Source organism: Anser brachyrhynchus (assembly GCF_964034855.1).
Source record: "Anser brachyrhynchus genome assembly, chromosome: 1".
Taxonomy (NCBI): Eukaryota; Metazoa; Chordata; class Aves; order Anseriformes; family Anatidae; genus Anser; species Anser brachyrhynchus.
Genome location: NC_137694.1, coordinates 98,033,794 through 98,045,243, shown reverse-complemented (window position 1 = coordinate 98,045,243; position 11,450 = coordinate 98,033,794). Strand labels below are relative to the sequence as shown.

Here is an 11,450-nt window from a genome sequence, read left to right as displayed (position 1 = left end):
ACCAGGCAGAGGTCTGCCAGAAGCATGAAGGTCAAGTTGGCTTCAGGGCTCTGGGACACATGAGCCACTCCCCAGGGGACAGCAGGAGCAAACTAAGGACAGAAGGTGGGTCCCATCAACATTACACCAGCAGCTTCTTGTTATCGTTTCTATCAGCCGGAACAAAAATTAGCTTTCAACCATTTTTAATTAAAGTTGTGTTGGATTATCTCTCTTTCACAGCAAGCACAGTCTCAGCTATAAACAGGTTTACACTGCAAATGTAACACAGAGACACCAGGAACAGAATATCCTCCAGAGACCAAGCCTTGCTTTTGGTGGTGATTCACAGGGGCAAATAAGGACAAAATTAATATATATAGGGGAGAAAAACTGACATTGCTGTGGAAACCATTTCACTTCATGACATTTTAAGTTTAAACTGTAAATTCCTGACAATGAATCAATGTAGTTTTGTGTTGTTCTACTATTGCAGCCAGCCCAGAGTGGGCCATGATGACGAATACCTTCCAGGCTATCTCCATGCAGCAGAAGCCCCTACTGTTTCAGCCAAAATGCCTGTAGTGGCAATATATGCTTTATGTGGTTCAGCTAGGACTGGGAAACTTGATCTCATAAACTTCGTCAGCATGAATTATGTTTTTATTGTATTAAATTGTGTCCTGGCGTTTGCCCATACACCACATGACAGCCTGAGCAAACACATAGTACAAGCCCCTCTGCCAGAGCATGCCGGCATGGGGGCAAAGTTATGGTTGTTGTGAGACCTCCTATCTCTGAGCCTGTCCAATTTGGTCATGATTGACATCTCAGCTGTCATGTTTCATCAGTGTAAGTTCCCCCTCCCCTGCCTCATTCTTCAGCTTTCAGAAGGTAGGCGCTTGGTCCCACGTCTGCTCAGAGGAAGCACCATGACCTACACGTCTGCCCCTGACCTTTAGCCTGATCAATAAAACTACAAATTGGTCTTTTCTTACCCTCAGCACTTTAGTCATAAAATCCCTATTGAGATGGAATGAAACACTGAACTTTATGTCTAGGCGTCATGAACATATTTCGAGGCGGGGGAGAGAGACTGGCAGTATTTCAGCCATCGAATATATAACCCTCTTTCGCTTGCTCACTCTCAGTGCAACAATCCTGTGTTTTATATCTGAAACCTGTAGAACATCCCTACTGGTTCTATCTCCATATATTTTCCTAAATATTCCATAACAGAGAGAACCCCACGTCCTTTATCAACTCTTCTTTCCACCACAGCCTTCCCCCTTTGGTGACTCCCTTCTTTATATTGCTGTGCACAGAGAGACCGGCTCTGGGTCTCTGGAAAGCATCCGCTGTGCTGCAATAGAGGAAAAGCCACTCTGGCCAAAACTCATAGAAGAAGGATCTTTTACCTTTGCACACCAGCAGCCACACACGTGAGTGTGAGTAAGATGCAAATGTACTCACAACTGTGTTTCTGTTAAGAAGGACCTGGTTTAGTAGCCAGGCTAGCCTAACGCAGTGGAAGATGCAAGCAAGCTGTTTTTTATCTGTGTTTGCTGAAGGAGCTCGAGACATGGCACAGACAGTGTGCTCAGGGAAGAAACAGTTAACACTGTCATATTGCTCTTGTAACCTTGCTCACAAGGCATAGACAAGCCTTTCGCCTGCCACGTCCAACTTGTGCTCAGCGCGGACAATGCAGCAGGCGTTAAACGCAGGCAGTGCTGCACAGGCGCTGCTTCAGTGGTTTGTGGGCAGTGGACGTGTTAGGGAGGCACTGGAAGGAGAGAAGAAAAAACAGCCTATTCCCACGGGGGAAGGGGAGGGACAGGAGACACCGGGGTGAGGCACAAGGACAACCCTTCCTGCTGAAGGATGGTGACGCCCTGAGAGGCAGAAGGGAGAGGGGGAAGGAAAAGGGGCAACGCCACTGCGTGGAGCAGCGTATTCATAGGGAAGAGAGGGATCATTTTTGTCAGGGCACACCAAAAAAAAAAAAAAAAAGAGAGTGGAACCCCAGTTTTGATGCAGCGTTGTTACTGTTATTTCTGCTGTCAGACGTTTTGTCACGGTCACTGTCAGTACTAAGATAGGCAGCGTGTGCGGACAGCGGAGAGCACAACCCGGTGTGCTCATCTTATTAGGCCCTGCAGCACTATCAGCAGACCTGAGCTTGCATTTGCATTTCTGCAATAAGCAGTACTGAACCTTGGTGGCTCAGGCCTGAAAAAGCATGTAAAGACTCTTTTTTACATACCAAGAACCTTTATCAAAAAATCAGAAGTCTTAACGTGGCTATAAAGGTGTTTAATGTGTTACTTTACACCCACCGCAGAGCGATGTGGTGGGAGGAAGGCGGCTGTACTGTGCAGCTTTGTGCACAGCTTGGGAGATCTTTTCCATCCTCTCTACAGTGAAAAAGCTGGTCGAGCCACATGACTTCTTCATGCTGGCAAGATAGTCATGTATTTAGCATGCACAGCTGCTAGTAAGGTTGGAAACCATACTTTTTGCTCAGCTGCATCGCCACAGAATGGCCCTGAATAACCTCCTGTGTCACTTCAGGGCTTTAACTGGCAGACTGAAACATCTCTGTGAATCAGAGGAAGGAACAAAATCATAGCAGACTCTTTTCAGATTCCTTTTTGATAGTCGGGCCACTTCTTATGCCAGGAATCCTTGGCATCATGTCCATCTATCCATGAAAACCAGAAAACCAGATACAGTTAATAAGACGGACCAGAAGGCCAGGAGCCTTTCCGTTCTTGAAAGCCGAAGAGGAGTGGTATGAAAATAACACCACCTCCTATGCATCTGTCCTACACTGATGTGCGCTACATAGCACTGCTGAGTCTGCAAACGTGATTTCCCACACCTCAGCTTGGGGGAGAGGCCAGAAATACTGTGCTGGAATCACAGCACAACACATGTTTGAGGCAGGCAGGTGGCAGGTTCAAAATGGAGCAAGGAAACAGCTCCTTTATGTAGTGCACAGTTAAGCTCCAGAGTACCTTTCATCAGGATTTTATGGATGCTGGAAGTTCCTATGTGTTTCAGAAGTAATTGGATACAGTCCTGGAAGAAACAAACATCTGAAGCTATCTGATGCAGCTCTGCTGCTGTATTATACACGGAGTTCTTGAGCCAAAACTTGCTGGAGGCTGGGAGAGTATACATGGAAAAGGTTGTTATATTCTCTCCCTGCTCTATATTCTTACCAGAGTACCACCGTTGGCCACTATCAGGGAAAGGTTTCCAAACTACACTAAATGTTTTCTTCTGCTTTAGCTGTTGTTACATATTCTTACATAACACAGGCTGAGACTACAGTCCTCTGGGTTTACACACTTGGCAAGGAAATCCCACCTATGGGAAACAGAGGATTTTTCAAAAGAGACTTCTAGTGACATCAGCTTTCAGTGACATCAGATCTCTGTATATCCTTGCAGAGATGATATTTCCATCTTCATCCCTGTTTACCCTTTAGTTTGTTTGCTGTATGATCTCAGTGTCATAACAGAGATCAGGTGTTCATTAGAATGTGCACTGTGGTACCTTATTACAAGAGAGAGGAGTCATTCCTCAGAAAAGCTAAATACCAGGAAAAAAAAAAAAAGAAAAAAGATAAATAGGGGAAAAGAAGCCACAGATCAGAAAGGGAGAACTAGGTAGAAATAGGTTGCTCCTGTTGGAAGTGTTGGAAAAAAGCTCGCGACTCTAAATGTGAAGACCCACAAACTTCATGCCATGTCACTTAGTCTGGTCCCAGGCTTTTTTTAAGTCATATCTCTGAATGCTATTTTTTTCTATTTTCATTACTGCTTCTTGATTTCATGGAGAAGTGCCCTTTCTTCTAGGGAAAAGCTCTGGAATCCAATGATGGACAACAGATAAGCTTTCGGGGGTTATAGCTCTGTATCAGTGTCCATCTTCCCTTTACAATGCCATTAAGGGCCACAGGAGCTAAATATGTAGAAGATAATACACCACTAGCGACCAGCTCTATCTGCAAAACAATTTTCAAGCACACCCACCAGTTTCATCTGTAGCCCATTCTCTGCAAAAGGATGCCAGCACTGATACAAGTGAGACCTGTCCAGAAACAAACCATTGGAAACCGTGGGACTACTACACCAAGATTTTAGCAGAACCAAGATTTCATACTCCAAGTTCCCAATATGTTGACTGGTGTCATATTTGAGCATGTAACTTGAAGTACTCCATATGACATACAATACGCTGCATACCAACAGATTTGTGTTGGAATCGATCTAGTCGTTCTCAGTTCTTTATTCATATGGTTGAGCTGTGCAAGGAATAAACATTTCTAGTACCAAATTTAGAAAGAATATATTTTATTGCAGATGAGAAGATCCTATTTTCTTTTGGTGGCAGTACTGGGGATTGGTAGAGGTTTACTGAGTGCAGAAACTGTGTTTGTGTGCGTGTTAATCTCTTATTGCTGTACTAAACTGCTACCATAAATCTTAGGCCTAATGCTGCTTTCAGTTACACCAACACAGAACCAGTAATTCCCATAGCATTTTGAGATATATAAATTACAGCATAATTTGATCGATCGTAGTCTCGGTATATTTTAAGGTCATCATTTCTATAGGTAGAACATATACACACTCCAGATTATTACTTACTCAACCAAGTTCAGTCTTGCTGGAATGCGACTGATACTCACTGAGTATAGCCAGGAAGAACAAATTCTTCACACCCATTATTTGAGATGATTTATGTGACATTTATTGTGCTGGGTTTGGGGTGTTTGCTTGTCTTGTTTTTACGGTATATTGCTGGTCAACTCATAACGTATGCTATGCTTAGAGCTATGGATAAAACATCAAGCTCACAGAGGAAAAATAAGAACAGTATTTACATTTCTTTTTTTTTTTTTTTTTGGCTCTGTTGTCAAACTCGTATGTCAAAATGCGTTTGGTTGTATCCTAATCTACATCAAACTGTCCTGCAGGAACATTCATTATTCTTTTATTGTCAGCAAAACACATTGAAACGGGCGTATTAAACATCTGGCCAACATACGTTTATGTGGCCCAAATGGCATACTTAACTTCTGAAGTACATAAGAATTCCTTTGGAAACAAAAGAAGTCTTGCCTCTGGTTTGGGAGACAACCTATCGAGTGCAAGCTGGTATAAATAAAGCAGTGGTCCCTGCCTGAGACAATGGATAGCTTAAAACAATGCCTGAGATGTGCAAACTCCTGTGCTCCACTATTAATCACATCTTAAGTCCAATGAGGGCACTTAGTCAGAATTAACTAGCTTGCTGCCAAGCCCTAGTGGTTGACAAAAAGCAAATCTAGGACTGGAGATAAGGTGAAAAATGAATATTGCCAAAAGAAGGAAATGCAGAAGAGAAAGGACCAGAGACATACAGAGGAGCAGGGAATAGGAAAATAATAATAATAACAGAGGTTTGGAAGGGATTAAAAAAGGCAAAAAAGTGTGATCATAGGACGTGGGCATGTTTTCATCCCCACGGAAGCCTCGGTGGAGTGTTGGGATCAAGGAGGGAGCTGCTATTTGCAGCTGACAGAGGTGTGACAGCAGGCATGGCTGGTGTGAGGCTGCCTGGCAGGTAAATTCCTGGCCATTGGGTCGCAGCCCCAGCAGCTCAAGGGTTTTCAGCCTCAGGGAATTTTCCTGCTGTCAGCACATTACGGGGTGAGAAAAGTGAGCTCTGCAGCATTGCAGAAGGACAAGGGAGCAGGTCCCAAAGGCTGAAAAGAGGGGCAGCAGGGGAAGGATTAGTGGTGCTTTGGGCAGCATCAGCGTGATGGAAAGGACAGTAGATTTCAGGAGGAGTGTGTGCAAGAGCGGATGGCAGTGGGGCTGGGGATCTATGAGAGATCACAAGCAAGCAGTGGGGCCTGTTTTCTCTCCTCCACTTCACTCACCACCTCTCCTTCCTTGTTCCTCGGAGTACACGGGCTCTGTTTACAACTTGCCCTATTTCCTAAATCCCACAAACCCTTCTCTCTACCTGAGCATCCCTCTGCTCATACGTACTTCCTCCATCCTACCCATCCCTGTCCTGTCCTACTGAGCGCAATGGCTCCTATGACAGAGACTGGTGTCACAGGGGTGGAGGCACGGGGGCAGAGCTAGGAAGGCGGGAATGGTGGTGGAAGGTGAGGGGGATGCAAGCACAAGTGATGATTGCTGCTGATGTAGAGGACAGCAAAGGCAGCATACAGATAGTGCCTCTTCAGGCTAGGAGAGCCCAGGCACATAGTTATCCTTTGCAAGGCTTCACCTTAATACTACTACCTACCTTACAGCAGACTTAAACCACTGTAATATGTCAGGCGGCACGGCAGTTGGCAAGAAAAGGTCTTTTCTTACAGACAGTGCACCTCCATGGGGCATGTCTGAGTGTGGGATCTCCTTAGCAGACACAATTTCTGCAGCAGCTGCGCAGGGCTGCCACCCCCCTCGTGCTGTGGGACCCCCAGCCCAGCACACAGCTGGCTGCCAGACACACCGGGTGCAGAGGGGACGGTGCTAGGAGTGCTGAGCAGGCAAGGTGGGAGACGCAGCCGCTGTGCCAGGTGGCAGGAGGTGGGGCGAAGCAGCGGGTAAGTGATGTGGTTCACACAGGAGGTACACCAGCTGGCAGGGCTGCCAGTGCTGGGCTGTGCTGGGCTGAGCAAAGCACGGACAAAACACTGCCGTGAAGAGAGACAAGGCTGAGGGTGAGGTCGGATTCACAACGCAGATGTATAATTTCTTAGAGACAGTTCTGCACCTTTATTCAATGTATGAGTTAAAAAACCTGGAAATAAGCAGGAGAAATAAACCTTGGATCGCGCCAACATCACAGAGTTCAAACATCAGGGGTCACCCTGATGAAAAACATTTCCCGCTTGTGCCTTTTTTCTTCTTTTGTTTTAAACTGTGTTGTTTACACTGTGGGTGTTGTCAGACGCTTTGATCACTTGGCTTTATAGATTTCTACAAGTATATGCCCACTTTACAGATTTAACTATTGTACTAACGTCTTCTGGAGTAACTGAATATCGCAGTGCTGAGTTCAGGTCCAATATTCAAAAGCTGCTCCAAATGGCTTAAAAGCTTGCATTATATTTGCCAGAGTAACTTCAGCACTTAGGAGATTAAATTTTATTAAATGTCTATTTCAGTTGGGCTCCCAAATCACTCTCTGTGCTTTAAAAATGTTGTTTTATATTTCAGAGGCATTATAGCTAAGTTAAGACTGAGGAAGACTCGGAGGGAGAGAAGTCTTGGATGGGAGAAGTCTGTGGGTGGTGAAGGACTGGCATGAAGTAACACAGGGCAGGTTAGGTTTGGTTTCTCTGGGGCAAATTAGAAGGGGAATACAGTGATGATAAAAACAATAAGAGCAACAACAACGTCAGTAATAACAGTGAGGTTGGAAGGATGTTGGATGAGATCCACCCTCCCCTCTGCCAAAGCATCTGCAGAAGCAGGGCTGGTGGAAGGGGATGCGTGCCTGGGTCCTTGGCTGTCCACTATTATCTGTAAAAATCAGTGCTGTTATTTCGGTCAGGACAAATAAACATTTCCAATGAAGCAGAATGAGCAACATTTTCTCAAGCAAGAAGAAGAACGGGGCAAGCCTAGGTGTTAGGTGCCACCCTCCTGTCGCAGGCTGGTGCCACCTCGCGCCCTGTCCTGGGGACACCCAGCACCCTGCAGCCCAGCCGAGCCCTGCCCATCGCTGCGCCTGCAAAATGTCCACTGCTCTGCCTCTCTGCTGCAGCCAGCTGTTGCTAGGGAACTGCTTAAAGTCAAAAAGACAGCGCAGGATGAGAGGGGAGCAGCCGCTGAAGGATGGCAGGCTGGAGGCTGGCGGATGGGGAAGGGAAAGGGGGAGGGAGGCGAGAGGTCCAGGGGAGAAGAAGGAGCAGGGCGTGGGGTGGGAATTAGTTCTCACCTTGCCACGGAGCAGCATCTCCCTGCCCCTTGCAGGCCTGCCTTTTCTTAATGCAGATTCCCTTGATTTTATTTTATTTTATTTTTTTATTATTTATTTTATTAATATGGCAGGGAGAGAGGGAAAGTCTCTCTCTTTTCATTTAGTGTGCTTTCACATCATACGTTGTATTCAATTTATCACCCCTCCTTCCATCAGTTTCCTCTTGTAATTAAAAAAAAAAAAAAGTGTTATTTTCACCTTTTCTTCATTGTTAAGCTTTGTTATTCTTTTCCACTGTGGCACTGAAACTGCGGACACACCTCATTTTATAAATTCAGATTAAACCAAAACAACAGGTTTGTGGTTATTTTTTTTTTTTTTTGTATTTGTGCTCCAAATTTTCCTTCTTCCAGGAGTTTTCCTCCTTCTTGCGTGTTGACAGGTGATCTCTGTAAGTATCAGGTGTATACAGTTATTCACCATACAGAGATACCTAAGCTCCAGACAAGATGTGCTTTGTCCATCTGAAAGGCTTTTTTCAAAGCCAGCTGAACCCAGCAGCGGGTTGCCCTCACATAAACTAGTTCTGGATTAAGTCTGCTCAAGCACTAAAAATCACTTTTAACCCATAGCTCATATGTGAGAGATGTGGCTAACATTTGCATCCCGTGACATCTGACTGCCCAGCAAAGTGACCGGACCCCATTAGAGCTGGAACAGATCTCTGTGTGGATCCAAACCCCAGTTCTGACTCCAGCATTACACACGAGATGCTCCAAGGTCTCAGCGACCTCGCTGCCTATTGTGTGGGTGGGAGCGTGGTAAGTGATGGCATTTGAATTAGAGTGAATCCTAATTGTGGGCAGTACTAATGCTGTCTGAATGGCGAACAAATGCATCTAAATAAAGAATAAGATCATGAAGTTCATTGCTGGACAGAAATAGAAGGAAACAATATATTCTTTGCAATTTAAAAAAATAACATCCCATGGATAAAAGGGTTGGTAACAAGAGACATATACATAAAGTCATTAAGGAAAACAAAATAAGCTATGTGTGAAGTTTCCTAGCTCAACTGTGGTTGCAATACCTTCCAAAGAAAGCCATGGGATATAATAAAAAGCTCTGTTTTATTGGTTTCAAATACTGCAATGTATAATTGACTTATGGCAGGGGCTGGTCGTGGGATAGGTAGTATTTCACTTCCAAGCATCTGGTCCAAAATCAGCCTTGGTTAGCAGTGATTGAATGTTATTAGTGTTTGATGGGTCTTTGGCACAACCCGTGAAATGCATCGGAGGTTTCAGCACACTTCCTAGTGGACAGGTGCCCATACCACTAAAACCACAGCTCGTTTGGAGCTAGCTGCATTCGCTCTCATTGGCAACCTCAGTGCCGAGGCTCACTGCTGAATGGAGCGTGGAGCAGTTTCCATGCTGGTATTTCTTCCTGCAGAGGAGCTCTACCAGTCCCATGCTGAGGTACAGTCACATAACATAGGGCTCAGTGGCCTGCTCTTCTATCTTTTCTGAGGACAGAGCAAGAAAGCATCTTTCAGCTTTTGGACCAAGGGGCATAGAGGAAGATCACTGAGCTTGCAGAAGCCCATTCTTCCAGGATCAAAACCAGGGAGGATGCAAGCCCTACACTGGCACCTGGTCTCTTCTTCCCAACTTGTTAGGAAGGGAAATTCTGTCTGGTTTGATCTTTAGTGATCTCCTCTGCGGCACCAAATGAGTCCTGGTCTTGACTGGGCTCTTCTGTGATGCCTGCAGTTCTTCATGGCCAGAGATATGGTTATCAGGAAGCATGAGTCACCCTAAGGATGCAGAGAATAAAATGGCTGAATAGGAACCGTGTCATTTTCCGGACTTGGAAGGCTCTCTCCATTCTCCCAGCTCAGTGACAGGCAGGAGAACTGACCGCTGGAAAGCAAGCCTCTTTGGCACATCGGGCTTGGTCTTTAGAGGCTATTCACAGTGCTCCATAGCTCATGTTTCTGACTGACATTTAAATTTAACATACTGCTTTCGCTGCATCTCCCTCCTCCTGTTGCTTCTTGGCAGGCTAATAAATCCACCTGGGTTTTGATGGCTGCCTGTCAGGCTGCTTCCCCCAGCCATCTCCAGACCCTGTTCATTCCCCTCAGCAAGCACACACATCTTCTCCTTTGCTCCTATATTTATTTGCCGCTCGGCCTTGCAGTATCTGCCAGGCATTTCAACATCTGAGACTGCTATTATCCTAGGCAGACTGCAGTAGGTGGCTTTTTCATTAACCTCTTCGCTGATGTAAGAGAGATGCACTGTAGAAAGGCCTTGTGAAGATGGAGAGTGAGCCCTGGTCAGCGAGGCTGGGAGAAAAGGATCACCCAGCAGCTATCGTGTAAGAAGCTCAGGAATTCCCTGTTGTCATGCAAATCCTGAATAACTCATGTGCCAGATGCTGGACTGCAACCAAAAGGCACCGCCCTGCTGATGCCCAGTGGGATCCTTTAGTAAGAGAGGCATCTGCACAGAAAGCTAGCTCCATGCCAAACCTGTGGCTACAGACCAGGTTTCTCGGTGCCTTCTCCAGATCTCTTCCTACATCCTGAAGCAGCAAAGTGTTCTTTAAATCATCCCTCTGAAGGAGCCCACACATTGCATTAATGATATGGGCAACATGGCCAGACAAGCTTCCTAACCTACGGAGCATTTGTCTGATTCTGGGAGATTTCTCTAACAGATGGAAGGAACATTATTTGTAGCCACTTGTGTATCCCCACTGATAACAAAGAGAACCTGAATTCATGTGCATATCAGATACCTGGTTTTTAGATGTCTAAGCTCAGCTGAAACAAGCCTCATGCTCAGCAGTCTCAAAATAACAACAGGATGATTTAAATGGTGGAAGTACAAATCATCTGAAGTTATGGTTGCCTTCTTAAAGCTTCAATGTTTCCTGAAAGCAATGAATGTATACCAATATTCCACAGCAGGTCAAATTTATTAAATAAGGTAAAAGACAAGTGAAACCAGAATATGACACTTTGTGTCCAGAAGTGGTTCCCTGGGACCACAATGTTTGTGTAAGCTTTGAACTGGAAAGGAACTGAGTTGATATTAATTGACTAATTGCCTTTGCCCTGAGCAGATAGAAAAGTGCATCCGTAGCTGCTGTCAATAGGAGACAACAGCGTGGTCAGTGGGGTATAAAGCAGCAAACAATTAAAGGTTTATTCACACTGCCTGATAGCCTGAATAACAAAAGGGTGATGGTTTGACCAGATGTGGTTAAGGGGAGAGCTCTGTAGCCCTCACCAGAGCAATGGAGGCTGGAGAAGGAAGGGGACAGGCCCTGGAGAATGGCAGTGCTGACAAGGCAATATTTCATAAGTGGCAGGAAAGACTGATACCAGAAGACACAGGAAGAAGTTGTAAGAAGGGCCTTACAAGTTCCAAACAGAAGCAGCACTTCTTGACACACGGGAATAGAAACGCTCTGTGACTGCAGCATCCTCTCCACCCTACACCAGTTTTCTGTGTGTG

General features: G+C 45.4%; 1 protein-coding gene and 1 long non-coding RNA gene across 2 annotated transcripts in view; one reads left to right on the top strand and one right to left on the bottom strand.

The window, feature by feature from the left end:
* The window catches only part of LOC308188317, a 68,914-nt gene that overhangs the window by 13,659 nt on the left and 43,805 nt on the right, over positions 1 to 11,450 (bottom strand). The gene's annotated exons all lie outside the window — the stretch shown is intronic.
* Positions 1 to 11,450, top strand: part of LOC308188312 (uncharacterized protein) — a 111,587-nt gene that overhangs the window by 86,211 nt on the left and 13,926 nt on the right. Inside the window, exon 4 of the mRNA XM_080577183.1 lies at positions 6 to 105. Coding sequence (XP_080433309.1) covers positions 6 to 105 — 100 coding nt within the window. The remainder of the gene's footprint in view (positions 1 to 5; positions 106 to 11,450) is intronic.